The sequence below is a fragment of the Cervus canadensis genome, chromosome 28, assembly GCF_019320065.1.
Source record: "Cervus canadensis isolate Bull #8, Minnesota chromosome 28, ASM1932006v1, whole genome shotgun sequence".
Classification (NCBI taxonomy): domain Eukaryota; kingdom Metazoa; phylum Chordata; class Mammalia; order Artiodactyla; family Cervidae; genus Cervus; species Cervus canadensis.
In genome coordinates, this window is record NC_057413.1 from 48,884,274 (window position 1) to 48,901,373 (window position 17,100).

Sequence of the window (17,100 nt, forward strand, 5' to 3'; positions counted from 1 at the left end):
ATTGGCACATTCAGCTTTTAATTCAATTTTCCAGCACCTGATAATCCCGGGTGAGCTCACAGGCTACTGAGGGCAAAGACCAACCGTCTCGAGTGGCACCTTTTAGCCGTTCCAGTGCCATTTACCCCATGGCCACACCCAGAAATTTCAGGAAGAGACGTACATGGAAGCGTTTATTTTCCCACAGGACACTGTTCCCGGGCTCCCTCTCAGCAGAGGCACAGTTCTCAGAACGGCTCCATCCACGAGCCCCCGCGGCCAGCACCTGGGCTCCGCTCACACGAAGTTCTGAGCGATGGCCAGGACCTTGGAAAACTCGCCTTCCCTCCGGCGGAGGCTGGTGGGGATGGGTGTCTTGATTCGGGTCCCCACTGGGTTCCCATTGTCCTCGATGAGGACCACGTTGTTGGAGTCAAACCTGGGGGTCATTGCGGGGCCAGGCATGCGGTGCCCGACGATGAGCGCCTTCTTCTTCTGCCCCTTGATGGCCAGCAGGATCCGGTCGCCCACCTTGCCCACCCCTTTCTTGTTATAGACGTGGATGCAGCGAGGAGGGCGATGGTAAGGAGTGTTCCCCAGGGCGCTGTTGTCCACCACACGCACCCGCGTCATCTTCTGAATTGCGCCAAGGCTGCCAGTGGTGCTGGTGGAAGAGGAAGAAAGTCTGAGGCCTGCAGCTCTGCCAGTCAGGGCGCAGCGGCCTCTGCCAGGCCCAGCTTGGCAGCACGCACATCAGCAGGGCCCTGACACCAGAGGTGTCCTCACTGTAAGAAGTTCCTTACAGCTTCTGCTGCCGGGTCAGGACCTTGATCTGGATGGGTTCTAAAGGCCACCCAATATTCTGTTACAGTGAACGGCATGGCAGCCCTAATTTAAAGCCTCTGGTTTCCAACAGGCCTCGGAGGATTAAGGGAATACCTTACAGGCCAGGCCTTGCCCCTGCCTAGCCTGCAAAACCTGCTCCCCCAGAAAACACTGACTCCCAGATGTCCCATCTGCTTGGTGCTGGAACCATTAGATCCGAGTGGGTATGTCTGCCTAGGGAGTCCCTTGACACAGCACAGCAGAAACTGAAAATAAGCTAACAATCTTTTAATTTCCCCCCAATAGAAAGAGTACTATTAAAGGCAAATGAGCTACTATTAAGCCACCTGATGACAGTGGGAATTCTAGTTTCCTCTGTCACTAGGACCCTAGTGCTGGTTCTCTGGGGCGACCCGGGGTCCTCTCTCGTTCTACATGCCTGCCCTGGGCGATGTCATCTATTCCTGTTATTTCCGACTAGTAAACTCCATCTCCAGCCCCATGCCTCGCCTATCTTCCAGTCCTGTAGTTCCACTCCAAGCTCCTCATGTGTCCTACTGCTGCTGCTGCTGCTAAGTCACTTCAGTCGTGTCCAACTCTGTGCGACCCCATAGACGGCAGCCCACCAGGCTCTCCTGTCCCTGGGATTCTCCAGGCAAGAACACTGGAGTGGGTTACCATTTCCTTCTCCAATGCATGAAAGTGAGAAGTGAAAGTGAAGTCACTCAGTCGTGTCCGACTCTTCGCGACCCCATGGACTGCAGCCTACCAGGTGCCTCCATCCATGGGATTTTCCAGGCAAGAGTACTGGAGTGGGGTGTCATTGCCTTCTCCGCATGTGTCCTACAGAGGCTGCAAATTCAGTCGGTCCCACAGGAACCTCATCACCTCCCCTGCAAGCCTCCTCCAGCTGATGGGCTTTCTGCCTAGACAGTGGCTTCTCCAAAAACTCTAGCTCACGAGCCATAAACCTCTCTCCATCCAACCTCTGCTGGCGCCACCTTCTGAACACCTCTGACCCTCCCCTCCACCCCATCAACAAATTCCTTCATCCAGCAGCTCACACTCTTACACCAAACCATTATGTTAGTGTCCTAACCGGCTCCCTGCGCACCTCACTCTGCCAACCAAGACCTCTTTTTAGAATATAAAACAGAGGCTACTCCCTTGCTCGGGACTGTTCAGTGGTCCCCCTTGTCTACACTGTCAACAACCTGGTCCTAATGTACCTGTCTTCCCAGATCCTCCACCTTCTGCCACTCACACATCTACTCTGAGCCCTGGGGCCGGGAACCCCTGGAGCTGTCCAAGCCTGCCCAGCCTCACGGCCCTCTCTGGGGGCCGGGACAGGGCCTGCCCCCACTTCCCTTCCAGGAAGGTGGCCTCTGTCCGCCTCTTCCCCCTCCCACCCGCTTCCTCCTCTATTAGCGGCCCCTGTCTTGAGCCTTCCAAAGAACTGTACAAGCCTCTATTATTATACTGGTCACATTTTTCTTAGAGTTATTTGTTTCCAACTTTGCTCCCATGGCCAACTGTGAGAACTCTGCCAGGGCAGGAAGCAAGTCTTATTCATCTCTCTATGACCAAACCCAGGCACAGGGTTCAGTAAACGCCTGCGGAATGAGTGCACGAACAGGGCCAAAAGGCATGTTTGCCAACAAGAATGCAACCTGCACTCTCAGTCCTGGCTTAGCATCTAAACGGGAAGGGGGAGGCTGCCACACTTTCATCATGCTTGAGTGGTAATTAGCCTGTGAGGTAAAAATACATATATTTTTAAAAGAGAAGGGTTTTGCCCTCTACTTGTATATATGTATATATGCCCATTCACTTGTATATATGTTTTAAACTGAAGTACAATGTGTTAATTTCACATGCACAGCAAAGTTATTCATTACACACATAAATATATAGATATTTATTCTTAAAAAGAGAAGGTTTTAATGCACTTAGGGAACAACAGGGTCAAGAGACAGCAGATTCACTGGAAGAGTCTGGTAGGCAAGGAGGTTTCATCTTCCTCCAGGTCCATTCCCAGTCCCGTCTCCAACAGCACCATCGCCCCGTTACCTGCCCCCCGACCTGAGCTGCCCAAACCCCAGCTCCATCTAGTCCTCTAGTCTCCCCGGACCCCAAGCCCACCTCCCTGAGGGTCCACTGCCACTCTACTCACCACAATACCCAGTCCTGATAGGGGGCTTACTCAAAGACACAGCTTGAAGAACTCATTAGGAAAAGTTACCTGAAACAGCGCTGGCTGAATGCTCTGCTCATGTGGACGCAGGGGCCCCAGAGTCCGCTAGAGAAAGCCATGGGATCCCAAGATGGCAACTCCTGCAGGGAAAGAGACAAGGATTTATTTCTAAGTCAGTGTCCTCACTCAGAGCCAGTAGTTTGGTGTATTTGGTTTTTGTTTTGTTTTTTAAAGACTATTGGGGACTTGTGTGGGAGATGGCACTTTGAGCACAGGATCATTAGTTACTAAATATAAATCTTAGTGGTTAAAAGATAGGCAGATGATTAGATGAACTCCAGCGACAGTTTTGCTGATTCATATTCTAAGTGGGGTCAGAGCGCTGGAATGGCCCGCAGCAGTTCTCGCTGTGGGTAACACAAGAGCGCAGTGAGTGCCTTCACCATTACCTCACTTCCACAGGCAGGAGGAAAAAAAGGAATCCCGTGGGACACAGCCAGGTAGGGACCACTTCCCACATCCTCCATAGACGACACTGGTCCCTTGTTGACACTCAAGTGCCTCCTGAAATCAGAACTTCCACTCCTTGGAGGAGAGCAGATTACCTGGAGGAACCACCCAGGTTGTCCGCCACCACATCACCTTTCCCTCAAATGTAAAAGCCAGACACCTGGACAGCTCAGGGTTGGCAAAGCAGTGCAAAGGACGCCCTTGTCAAGTCAGTGACCTCGGTCTCTATTTGGATCAGTCTCCCAAACGACAGCATAACACAGGGAAACTACCTACCCCACTGGCAGCTGAAAGTGGGGTTTGGGAGAACAAGGTGGAGATAAAAGAGTAAACACCAGTCCAACACTGGTGACTCCAGATTGCAGAACCTCAACCCCGCGGCTCCTGAGCACCAAAAACTATGGCCCATCCCCAGGTTTCCGCAATACCTGGGTATCAGTGAAGGGAATGTTTAAGAAAAACCTACAACCAACTGGTAATTCCAGCTGCAAAACGTGCCTGTTTTCCACCCAAATGTTTGGCCACAGAGGGCCTCATTCAAGAGCTCTGCTGAGAAAGCCTCTACCACTGTAGTATTTACACATAGCTCTGCCTTGCCTAAGTTCAAAGCACCTTAGATAAGATTTTATTTAATAAAGGTGGGGAAAACTCACTATTTACTTTCACAGAAATACCTAAACACTCCAGAAATGCTTATTAACTATGATTTAACCTCAAAGCTCAAGCTTATTATCCATTGTTTCCTTAAGACAACCCAAGGAGGAGTGGCCCAAATGATCAGAAAATTACATGCAAGAGAAGATGGTCAACTTATGGAACTATTAACAACTGACACACAGAATCAAAGACTATCGGATGACGCCAGCTTTACCGTAACAGCTCCGTGGCCCTGGACAAGAACTATGAGCTTCGGCTTCCCCAACTGTAACTGAGGGTTTCCCCACCAGTAACACCTACTCACAGGGCAGTCATGAGGTAAACCCCACAAAGCACAGAGCCCCGTGTCCGCACTCAATACCTATCAGCCTTCTCCATCATCGTCGTCATCACATCACATCCGTTTTGAAGATGAGGAAACTGAGAGAGAGAGACGGGGACTTGCATTAAGCCCCGTAACTAGCCAAGGGCACAAGCAGAACCAGAAGTGGACCCAGCTCTGGCCCAAGGGTCTTCCCTCCACACTGTGTGGCCTCACTCTGCCGTACAAAGCCCACTTCACACAGGGGCTCAGGGTGAGGAACAGCTTTGAGGGTCACCTGGTCTTTTCCTGCTTGCTTTGTTTATGAAAATGTATTCGGTAGAGTAGTTATACTGTGTCTCAGTGCTTTCCATTATCATCTCATTTAAGTTTCCCCAAAACTATGAAATGGGCACTATTATTCACCCCACTTTATACTTGAGGAAATGAGGTCCACAGAGGTTAGATGATCTGCCCAAGTTGCACAGCCAGGAGCGACAAAAGCGGAAATCTGAACGGCAGTAGCTGGCTTCCCTTCTCTTATTCAGTGGAATTAACGTGGTAACTTCAATTTAAATGTTAATATTTTTCCAATCGTTAGATCATCTTTGTTCCATTGGGAATACTGTTATCAAAGGCATGTTTTACTCAGCCCCACCAACTCAGTGCTTCCTGAGTCGACTGAAACGTAGACAAACAGCAGGTGAAACTTATTCACTTTTATCCAATTTAGGTTTTGAAGACAATTTGTAGTGTAGGTGGCAAGAAGAGCTCCACACACTGAACAATAATGGAAAATTGGCGGGGTTTTTTTGTTTTTTGTTTTTTAAAAAAGAGAGAGCTCTAAAAAGCAGTCCTTCTGGTCCAGGTAGCCACTACATCCAGTCTCGGCCAAGCCTCCCCATCTCACTCTGGGGACCCTGCTCGCTCTCCTGGGAGAGAAGAGGCTTCTCAGAACCCCCAAGCGAGCCTGGCGGCACCCACATTCCCTCTCCTGAGGATTGCAACACCCAGCCTCTCCACTCAGCACCATTTCCTCCATGGTACTCATGGGAATCCAACAAGTGCAGAGGAGCCCAGGGGCTCCCCAGAATTCTCCCTGCCTTGGGTGTAACAAACTCTCCCATTCAAGGCGCCTCCCGGGAGTCTGCAGGGCGGTCTGCACACAAACCACACCCAGGCCGCCTCTCTGCGCCTCGCTCAAGGCCACCCCCACCCTCTGGGCTGTCTCTGCCCAACTCAGCAGCCCTGGCTCCAAACACACCTCCTCCGAGCAGCTCTGTATGAGGCTGCCGCATCCGCTGCCGCCCCTGCTGCACTCCGAGGACATCTGGGCATCTGTGCCAAGGAACTCCGTGGCTCCCACTTTCATCACCAAACTCAGACGTGGAATAAATTTGGAATTTTTTTTTTTTTTTAGATAAGGCTGATATCCCTTAACATTCCAGTTCTTGCTACTCACTATCCAAAACTCAGACCACAGAGATCTTGACAATGTGGTATCTGAACTCTCTACAGGAATTCAGAACTCACACACACACAGGATCATTTGTACTGCACTCAAACACAAGAGTAACACATTCCCATCTCCAGGGAGCACCACCATTTTCACAAGAAAAGGCCCAATTCAGAGACTTTTCACTAGGTCTTTGGCAGATCTGATAGTGACCTCCAGACCCAAAGGACTTAAAGACATCCAATGGACAGCAGTAAGCATTCCTATGAACTTGAAAGCATAAAAGAACCAAATATTCTTGTATATTAAAAAGAAAAAAGCTGTGGTCCCCTCCACAGCCACTCCAGCAAAAGATCCCAGCAGGTCCTCACAGAGTGGGAATGCAATAAATATTTAATGAATAAAATAAATGAGGTAGCCAATAGACAGATTCCCGCACCCGTGATCCACACAGGGAAATCTTATCTGTTTATCAGGATCTCACACAACACATGCAAACAAGCTTTAGGAGACCCATGGTGTTAGTCGAGGGAGAATGAGCCCATGCTACGTCTACAGGCCCCTGGAATCATCTCCTGGGCCTGGCGCCATCACTGCCCACTGTGGAAAAACACCTCATCCCACCATTGAACAACTGGTTCAGATCAGGGAGGAGTGATGGAGGCAGTAATTTCCTTCACAGCAACTTTGACTGACCTTGATGTTATTTCTTAGGATAAATCCATCCTATAGACACAGGCCCTGATCCACTTCGGATCAGACTATATATACTGCTCTGTTTCACAAACAACGTTATCCTGAGTCCTGTGTTTGCACAGGAAGCTAACTCCGATGGTATTTCCTCCTCCGCACTCTCACGCAGAGGTGGCTAAGTATTCGGAAGACTATGGTGCCAGATATGGCTTCTCAGGCCGCTTCCTGGTCAGCGTGGAGCACTGTCCTCCAGGTTTAGCACATGAATCACAACCTCTGGTGGCGGGGGAATGGGAGGGCAAGAGGAGGAAGATGAGAGAGACAGACAGAAACTACTTAATATAACCCAAGAGTTGTGCTTATTTTCCATCCTGGTTTAAGCTCTCCCTTCAGTTGTGGAGGTCAGGGAGGACTGCAGATTTCAGGGTCACACAGGTGAGTTTTTCACTTGGCATCACTTCAGGTTAGGGTGGGTCCCACTGGACTCTGTGAGGGCAGGAAGGGTCCATGCCCTGCCCAGAGCCGCCTGCTCAGGGCCTACAGCAGCGCCAGGCACACAAATGGAGCTCAGTAAGTGTCTGTTAAATGAACACTATTTACCTGCAATTGCAACTAACCCTCTGGCTCTAGACAGACTCAATATCAGAGGGTTGGTGGTCTTTCTTGTGCCCTTCATTCAGCCTCCCAGTGGCTTGGGGGAGCTTACTAGACATGGAGAACTCGTTTTTAGCTAATGTTAATACAGACAGACTGAACTAGAAAAGCAGAGGGATGCTTTGTAGAAAGCTAGAAAGTACCATTACTTGAGCTTTGCATGCATGCATGCTAAGTCACTTAAGTCATGTCCAACTTTTTGCAACCCCATGGACTGTAGCCCATCAGGCTCTTCTGCCCATAGGATTCTCCAGGAAAGAATACTGGAGTGAGTTGCTATGCCCTCCTCCAGGGGATCTTTCGGACCCAGGGATGGAACCAGGGTCTCTTCCGTCTCCTTTAATGGCAGGTGAGTTCTTTACCACTAACGCCACTGGGAAGCCTACTTGAGCTTCAGGGTCAGCAAAATACTGTACTTAGTATCACAGATCCATATACATTTATACATTGTTTCTACCCTAACAATTTCCCTCTTTAGGTCCAGGTTCTAAAGAAGAGAGAAAAAACAAAGAGTTCAGCACAATCACAAAAGACAGTTTAAAGGCCATTCTGTTAGTAAGTGGCAGAAGTGAAAAGAAACACTAAGAGAAATTAAATGCAAGGTCCAGCCACAAAACAGACAAACTCTGCCTAGCATAAAGATATAAATGTCCTTCTTCATTAAAGCAAGAAAACACTGAGGCCTAGCAGCTTCAACAAATAAAATTTAAAAAAAGAGACAGAGAGACCTCCTTGGACCCTTCACCGTGTGTGTCATGCAGACAGCTCCTCCCATCTGCTGCAGGTTTCGCCCCAATCATTCTGGACCAAAAAGTACTCTTATCTGTTGCTTAAATACTCATTACTGTTTTGCTGGGGAAGGAGTCTCTTTCAGTAGTTTTGTGTTTATACACCATCTCACAATTCTCAAAGTATTTTCACACAGATCCCTTTCTTGGTTGACTTCATTTCTGAGCACCCAACGGAAACACAGACAGATGACAAACAGCAACCGTTTGGGGAGGGTTGATTCCACTAAGGATTTCTGAACAGTTCAAGGTTCAACAGAGTGCCATTTTGCAGATGGAGAAATTAAGTCAGAAGTGCTAAGCGACTTGTCCTAGGGATGGAAGAAGGGTAGAAAGCTGTTCCTACTACACCCCGCACAATACCTGAGCAGGTAAAGTGCTGCTTTAACCACTAATAAACTTTATAGAAATGAACATACCCCACACAGTCCAAGTACTCTTTCTCCTTTCTCAAAGCTGCCACATCATCTTTTAAAACTCAAAACAGCCATCTTTTCAATAGATATCTGCTCTACACACAGCACAGCCTAGGACCAATTCTGAAGCTGATTCTGATATGCCCGCAAAGGTGTGAGTTTTCACAGTTTCTACTATCAAGAAGCAAACATCCAGGATTTCCCTGGGGGTCCAGTGGTTAGGACTCTGCACTTGGACTGCAGGGGGCACAGGTTTGATCCCTGGCTGGGGAACTGAGATCCTACATGCCATGCAGCATAGCCAAAACTTTTTTTTAAAAAGAAGCAAACATCCCTCAATAGCTCAATGTGCTGTTTCTACCATGGCTACCAATGAGGACCCCAACTCTCCATTTTTTTTTCTTTTGGGAAAGTCCTGGATGTTTGCTTCTTTTTCGTGAGGTTGCACAGCCTGTGGGATCTTAGTTCCCCGACCAAGGACTGAATCCGGGCCCTCAGCAGTGAGAGCTGGGCATCCTAACCCCTGGGCCACCAGGGAATTCCATCCAGTTCTCAAGCTGACTCACAAACAAAAAAAAACATTTCCAGGGTTCTTCTCTCTGTTTATTTACCTATATGTGTTTATTAACTTGTATATTCATTTGTTCCACTTTGTTACAGGAGTATTTAAAATCATGGTTCTTAAAAATATCTGACAGCTTTTGATTATTCAAGTTGGTTTTTCAATATGTAGATTTTTAATCTATTATAGTTTTGATCCCCTGCCATCCCCACCTCACAGATGTGCAAACACCTATAGTTCCAGAAGTTTGTAACATTCTTGGTATGGTCATCTCAGAAAAACTGTACAAGCCGAAGTTAAATTCTACTTAATCACCGCTACCAAGCGGTGACAAGGAGCTAGGTTTATGGAGATGTCAGATGGGCAGGCAAGGCAGGAGGGTGGGTGGGGTGGGATGAAAAGCCCACAGAAAAGGTATCTCCTCCACCCCTACCGCCCCTCTTCTCCTGCCAAGTCTGTGACCTTGGAATCCACTTCTCTAGGCCTCAGTGACTCTGTCAAGCAGGGGTCATTGGGAAGAGCAAGGAGGCATGGAAATGAAAGTGTTTTAGCTTCACCCACAGAAGGGGCTGTTTTCAAGTAGGGGAATCCCTCTCTGGATTCTGCCCAGTGAGAACAGCTTCACTCCCCAATTCTCAGGGCAGCACTATCCGTGTCAAAGATCACTCAGTCCTGAAAGTGTGTTTCAGCTTAAGGTAGACACAGAAGGGCTTCGTTGGTGGCACAGTGGATAAGAATCCACTTGTCAATGCAGGAGATACAGGTTCCATCCCTGGTCTGGGAAGGTCCCACATGCCTCGGAGCAACTAAGCCCATGCACCGTGCCATGACTACTGAGCCTGTGCTTGGAAGCCACAACTACTAAGCCCACATACCCCAACTCCTGAAGCCTTTGTGCCCTAGAACCTGTGCTCCATAACAAAAGAAGCCACCACCATGAGCAGCTCGCCGACCACAGCTAGAGAAAGCCCGTGCAGCAACCAAGACCCAGCACAGCCAAATAAATTAATAATTAAAAAAAAAAACAACGGTAGATATGGAAAGTGCTCTCTCTTTTCTAATGACATAGATGATTTTTTTTTAAGCTTTTGACAAGGAGACTTTCCCATTCTGAGTTGTGTTTCACTGGGGAATAACAGGCTACCTGGCACCTTTTTTTGTAATTTATTTATCTGGCTGCATAGTTACCATACACAGGCTTAGTCGTTACACATCACACATGATCCTAATTCCCAGACCAGGGATGAAACCAGTGTCTCACGCATTGCAAGGCAGATTCTCAACCACTGGACCACCAGGGAAGTCCCCTGGCACCTTTCTTAAAAGGAGAGCATATTACTTGACCCAGAGCAGTTTCTGGGATCTGAATCATAGCTCTCTCACACAAGCTGGTTGTCATTGTTAACACACAATGGTGTAAAATTGCACCAGGGTGAGCCACAACCCAGAACAAACCGTCAGCTTCTAAAAAGGAAGATCAATTGTAACCTGATTTCTGAAACCCTCCCCAGCCCCTTCATGGCCATAAAAACTATTCTAGTAACAAAACAACAGGAAAATCCATCTTATGTGGGTCCAGGTGTCATAACACCAAGACAAGAGTGGAGTGAGACAGGCTTCAAAGGACTCTTACATCATGTAAGATGCTAAATGCTGAGGAGAGTCTAAGTAATCATGTTCGGTGCCCAACAGGCTCCCTTCTGAAATATGAATTCCAGGGAAGGTTTGCACCATTCATATTCAGGGGCAATAAGAAAACATTGTGGCCATCGTCCCTTCATGTATTCCACAGGGTACTCAATTCAATTCTCACTTCAGGCTTTCTGAAATGTCTCCTCTGTTAATATGTGGTGACCCTTAACTAGGCACAGGCAGAAATCGATCCGGAATCCACCACACGTTAACATACCTAACTGCATTATTAAAAAGATAATAATACATGAGAAATACCTTTCAGTGATCCTCAGGGGTCCCCAAACCAGGTAACATGGGTTCTATTCTCACTTTCCAGATACCCCATTACAAGTGCTACTCGGCAAGGGATCATACCAGCTCTACTACCATAAAATCAACACAATATGTAAAAAGTTCCATAGGAAATACACATCCAAGAAGCGCTAAGGGTAAAACGGACAATTCTACACAAGGGAAAAACAACAACACAAAGAGAACAGATTCCTTGTCATCCAAACTGCTTGCTCCTACCCAAAACAGCTCCCAGAATCCAAGCCTGCAAAGACTTCTCCCACCAGGCAGTCTGCCAAACATAGCTTAACCCCATCTCCCTTTCTATCCTTCCTAAGTAACATTTCCTACTCCAACAAAATCCTTTTTCTTCCATTGTACATAATTCCATGAGTGAAGAGTGAACTTTCCTCTAGCACAGCCCTTTCTGAAAAAACCAACCTACCCTGCTCCTTACTATACATCCCTATTGTCCTGACTGCATCCTCACGGACAATTTTAAATGACTGAAAACTCAGGTTGATGAAGGTAAGACCACAAACAGGAGAACACAGGAAATCAACGCACTTCAAACTTTCATGATGCACAGAAACACACTGTATCACAACTCCTAATATACTCACACTTTCACGTGTGTATACTTGAAGCAGGTGTCCAAAAACAATACTTACCCTCCCTAGGTACAATGCACTAATATTTTCTATTCTACTTTACTTTTTCTTAAATGATGGCCATGATCCACTAAATTGATTTCCAACTAACCAATGGCACAGTTGCAATGGGAATTCAGTTTGAACTGTATGTAAACCTTACCAGTGCCTTCCACAAGCTGCTACTGAGCCCTTGAAAAACCCAGCAGAGAGCAGACACACTAACCAACCACAACCAAATAGGCAGTGCCCATCTTCTGTCCAGCAACCCCACAAGTATCTCCCAACCTTCCAGGTTTTCCCCAGTAACCCAGTGACTCCATCATATGCTGTTTTATTAACCTCTTTATAAATTCAGTCCATGAATCTCTTAAGGTGGCAAAATTCATTTACTGCCCACCATGTAAAGCAGTATTTCCCTTCTGTCCGCAAGCCTGTTCTCAAGCTTGAAGAGAAGAAAGCCTTCCATGAGCCCACAATTAAACGAACAAGTTGGTATTCCGCATGCCTTTGTCGTCTATTTTTTGGGTAACATACAGGAGTTATGCACACGCGCAGACACACACACCCCCACCCCCCTCTCTCTCATCTTTCCAGTCTTAATCCCTGGCAGATGCAGCCTCGGGTGAAATGAGAAACCAGGGAACCCCCTGGAGCCGGGGGAGCCACTCATCGGCATGACCGTGAAAGCGGTGGGCTCACTCTCCAAATCAGAGAAGCGCCTGGCAAAAGAGCCACAACGTCATCTCAAGACCCAAGTCGGGAAAGGAAAGGGAGAAGGAGAGAAATAAGACAAACCAGAGGAGCCGCGCCAGACTGATCGGCCTAGGCCACCTCGTGAAGCCTGGCGGCAACCCGCCCCAGCCCTAGAAAAAGCAGGTGAGCGCGGGCCAGGGGCGCGGGGTCTCAGAGGCCCCAGAGAGCGGGGCCGCCCTCGGAGAGTGGGAGAGAGCAGGGTCCGGGTCAGAGGTCTCCCTCCCCGTAGGGACCCTTTGCCCCTGGAAGGCCCACGATCCCCGCACTCCGGCCCTTCCTCACCCACCCCGGGGGAGCGCGCCACGGCTCCAGCCGGGAAGAAAGGAAGACGGGAAGCAGAAAGTCAGGAGCGTGACGTCCCTTCCCCCCAGACACACTCCATACCGCCTTCGCCGCCTAGGAATATCCCGCCGCGGGCCCCACTGGCCCGGCGCCGCCTTCCCCCCCACGCGGCCTCTCGCTCTGCGCCTGCGCGGCGGACCCAGCCGGGAGGGCGGCGATCTGAGGGTGCGCGCGCGCCTTGCGTGTCCTGGCGTGGGGGTGTGGCCTGCGCGGCCCCGCCCCTCCTCCTGCTCCCCCTCCCTCCTCCCGCTCCCCCTCCCCCAGACACTGCCGCGGCCGCCGCAGGAGCCCGGAGCTCCTACCGCCCAGCGACTCCCCCTCCCCCTCCCCCAGCCCCGCCCCGCCCCAACCCGGGGCTCGGAGCCGGAGCCGAGTCTGCGCCTGGGGGTGAGTACGCGACCCTTCCCCAGCCCCGTCTCCTTTCTTTTGAGGATCCCACCACCACCCTAAAGAAAAACCCCGATCTCAGCTGCGCGTCCCCTCCCTTTCAACCTCCTGCGGGACCCAGAGGTGCCCGGGGCCCGCGGGACCCAGGGGTGCCGCGCGCTGCCCCCAACCCCGGCACCATCCTGAGCCTATCGTGTGAGTCCTCCGACCCCTGCCTGGGGTCCAGAGGTACACCGCCCTCTGTCCCCACCCCTCGAGAGATCCGAGGGGTGGGACCTCCGCCCCCGGCCCCCTAGCACCACTCTCCTCCCCACCTGCCCGGTCCAGGTGCGCCTCCCCTCCGCGCCCCTCCGGGGTTCCAGCTGCGCCGGATCAGCCCGCCGCCGCGGTAGGGAATCTGCCGCCCCCGCCCCCGAGTTCTGGATTCCAGGGTCGCCAAGTCCAATGCCCTCGGCGTCTTTTTATCTTTTCCCCGGCTCCAGGGGCCGAGTACCCCCGAAGTCGGCCCGGGGCAGGGGCTTCAGGCTCGGGCAAGGGCAGGGTTCGCGAGAGCTGGCGCGAGGCCGGCCGCTGTCCTCGGCCGGTCTGGGGACTGGTCGGACGGCTGGGGAGGCGACTGGCCCCGGGAGCGTGTCCTCTCCTTGCGCCCCACACAGTGCAGTTCATTCATGAGCCGCCCGGGCCTGCGTTGGAGGGTGCGGTGGAGAAAGGATTGGTTCGCGGAACCGGAGAGGGGCAAAGGCCCTGCTGAGGGGAGGGGGCGTGCTTTGTCCCTAACCCTCCTTAACCTCCTAGGGAGGACAGTCCCAAAGCTTTGGCGCCTTCTTCCCCCAAAAGATAAGGACCCTTGGGAAGTGGAGAGGAGAGGTCAGAGGGCCGGCTGCCCTTGCGGCTCTGTGCTGCCACCTGCCTGGGTCCCTTGGGTGGAGGACTGGCCGCTCCGCACTCTACTTTCCTGGAAGGGGGCGAGGGGGTTGGGGGGTGCACAATGGGGAGGACCAGAACTTCCGTACCTAAGACCACTCTCCAGCCTCTCCCTGGGTCTGCATCCCCAGCCCCTCCTGAGGAGGAGTCCCAGGCACGTGTGAGGAAGGGAGTGGCCCTCCCAGCGGGGTCTATCAGCAGGGATGTACTGGCGGCATGACTATCCTCCAGGGTACCAGAGGGTCCAGGCCCTGGCATGCCCCAGGCGGCACATGCTGGGACCTGCTGTTGGGTCTTGGCCTCTGGTTGGGTGGGGAGGGATGTGGCAAGGCAGAAGGCAGATGGTGAGTAGGGAAGAAGCCCCTTTTAGACATCTTACAAGTTCCCTCCAATTATAACAGTCTTGGAGATGTGGGTTCAAATTCCAGCTCTGCCAATCTTTAGCTGTGTGACCTTGACAAGTTACTTAACTTCTCTGAACCTTAGTGTCAATTTAAAAAGTATGCTCACAAAATAAATAAATAAATAAAAAGTATGCTCACTACCACCTCCTTACAAGATTAATTATGGGGATCAATCTAGATAGTACAGGTAAAGAGCCTGGCACCCTGCCTGGTAGTTGATCAATAACGAGCTCTTCTCTCTGAACTTCTGACCCATCCTGGTGTATCATCACCCTCCCATGCTCCCCCACCCCCACCCCCCACCCCCCACCCCGGCCAGCCTGCTGGGGATGGATCAGTTTGTTTGAAGAGTTTAGAAATATTCCCCTGTCACTCACTGGCTGAGTCCTGAAAGCAGTCTAAGCTCTTAAGTCTGGACAAGAAGCCCAGCTAGACTGAGGAGTTTTATTTTGATCTGTACCAGTTCTCCACTAAACCAATCCCTTTCATTCTACACTTTATTGATAACAATAGCTAATTTTTGTTTTAGAATCCATTTACGCCTTTAACTGTACTAAGAGCTTCACCTAAATCATCTTGTGTAATTCGCAAAACAACCACGTGACTGAATTATTATCCCCATTTATAGATGAGGGAACCAAGGCCCAGGGTGGTGAGGTAATGTGCTCAGGTCAGAAGCCATTATCTGTCTCATCCTAGAGCCCATGCTCTTAGCCACCAGGCTCTGTTGCCTGTCCCCTCCACCTGCCTCAGAACTCAAAATCACAAACCCAGGGAGCTAGAAGCAAGAGGGAAGGCAAACAGGTAGAAATAGGGTATGGCATTTCTCCAGAGCTGTAACTGACAATCCCCAGCCCCCAGCCTCCTGATGGAAGTGACTCCTCTGTTAGCTGAGGCCGCAAAGTGCTGTAGTTAAAAGCATAGACTTGAGCCAGGTTGCCTAAGTCCATATCCAGATCTATCACAGACTAGCTGTGTGTCATTGGGAAAGTGATATACCCTCTCTGAACCTCATCGTCCTCCTAAGGTTGTGATGAGGAGTATATGAGATGATATTTGTAAAGCACTTGAAACAGTGCTGGCATAAAATAGGAATTAAAAAGGTATTTGATAAATGCATTCTTTTCCTACTACTTTTATCCTCACTTGTGGATACATTTTTACCCCTATCTCAGAAGTTGGTAGGGATGGAGTGAGGATATTAATATCTATTTGTTACAGAGTGAAAGACTGAGGCCCAGGTTACATAGTAACAAAACTAGTCTCCATCTTTATCTCCTCCCAACAGACCACACTGCCTTCCTATGATCCCAAGTCCTAAATTAAATCTTCCCTAGTAACTCTTTAAGAAAAAAACTTTTAATTTATAGCTTCCTAAACCCCCCCCCCCCAGCAACATGCACACACTTCTTGATGATAAAATAACCTTCAGTGAGCTAGAAATAAAATCCTCCATCATTCTCCCTACACCTTTCCAGCTAAAGCCTCAGTGTCAGACCAGAGAAATTCTGGGATACCACTGGCTCAGACAACCCTGTAGAGTGGATGAAATGTCCCTCTCTCCCCCAAATGTTCTGCTTCAGTCTCTTCCCTTCTCTCAGCTGCTCTCTGTGAAGGCTTTGAGAGCAGCTGCCCAGGGTGAAATTCAGCCCAGCAACCCCGCCTCCACAATTAAGAGCTTGGAGTAACCCAGTCGGAGAGCTGGCAAGCTGAGCCACCAGCCCTGGCTCCACCCTTTCCTGCCCTGTGACCTCCCTGTGAGTGGCTTCTCCTCCCGGGTCCCTGCTTCCTCCCCTGCCGATGGGGAGTGTGCCCTGCTTACTTCAGGGTGCAGGTGGGAAGAGCGGTGCAACTGAGGAGGGAGTGATTTGTGACTCTAAAGAGGGAGGTGGCAGATGGACGTGGTGACTTCGGTTACTGGAGCACAGACCTTGACCCTCACTACTCTCCTGGGTTCCCTTCTGTAGGAGCTCCCAGAATGTTCCACCTTCCTCCGAATGGAGAGGCTAGAAGGGGGGGCATGTAACTCTAGGGGTTTGTACCCATTACACTCTGACCTGGGGGAGCCTTGGAATTTCAGAGACAAACAGGCAAGGAGTATGTGTGGGCTGGATTGATTTTTGAAATGTGTTTGAGTTGGGAGTTAGAGGTGGGGAGACTAGTATAGAGGGCCCCCCTCCCCAATTATTACAGCCCTAAGATACCTATACCTACCTTTAACCTTTCCTGGGGCTTTTTGTATTTACATACCCAGGCTCCCAGACACACCTGCATACACACCTCCACTTAGACACTAACAACTCTCTTCATTTCCAAAGACAGCTGTGTAGTCACCCAGCTCCCCACCTCCACACACACAGATACACATATCAACACAAGTTTTACACACCTAAACACACATTCTCTCAGTGCTCTGGTGTTCCCTAGCCAGAGAACACATAATGAGCATTCACAAAGCTTCTGCAGCATCCTGTTCTAAGCATGTCAGAAAAGCATCAAGGTGCCCTGAAAAGTGTTCAGGCTTTAAAAAAGAAGTTGACCTAGGTTTGATGCCCAGGTCCATTATTTTATGAGCAGTGTGACTTTGGGAAACTTACTTAACTTCTCTGAGTCCTATGCCCTCATCTTAAAATGGGA

The 17,100-nt window shown here is 50.0% G+C and overlaps 2 protein-coding genes and 1 non-coding gene across 7 annotated transcripts in view; 2 read left to right on the plus strand and 1 right to left on the minus strand.

Annotated features, from left to right (window-relative positions):
* MRPL14 (mitochondrial ribosomal protein L14) lies at positions 1-12,927 on the minus strand. 3 transcript variants are annotated; one of them, XM_043449597.1, is made up of 3 exons: positions 12,791-12,927; positions 3,047-3,138; positions 1-643 (listed from the first exon to the last, which is right to left on the minus strand). In XM_043449597.1, exons 2-3 carry the CDS (start codon positions 3,115-3,117, stop codon positions 277-279), a joined length of 438 nt encoding a protein of 145 aa, XP_043305532.1. In that variant the 5' UTR covers positions 3,118-3,138; positions 12,791-12,927; the 3' UTR covers positions 1-276. The 3 variants fall into 3 exon arrangements, with proteins under 3 accessions (XP_043305532.1, XP_043305530.1, XP_043305531.1); XM_043449595.1 differs by having other exon boundaries at positions 12,693-12,846; XM_043449596.1 differs by having other exon boundaries at positions 12,689-12,812.
* Positions 8,674-8,746, plus strand: TRNAP-UGG. Its single transcript has one exon. It is a non-coding gene; the product is annotated as a tRNA-Pro (tRNA).
* TMEM63B (transmembrane protein 63B) overlaps positions 12,259-17,100 on the plus strand; it is a 25,347-nt gene continuing 20,505 nt past the window's right edge. Inside the window, exons 1-2 of one of the 3 annotated variants that reach the window (XM_043449594.1) lie at positions 12,259-12,529; positions 16,080-16,220. The gene's annotated coding sequence lies outside the window, so the exon portion shown is untranslated. Of the gene's footprint in view, positions 12,530-12,984; positions 13,136-16,079; positions 16,221-17,100 lie in introns of those variants that run through there. The other 2 variants (XM_043449593.1, XM_043449592.1) reach the window with 2 other exon arrangements.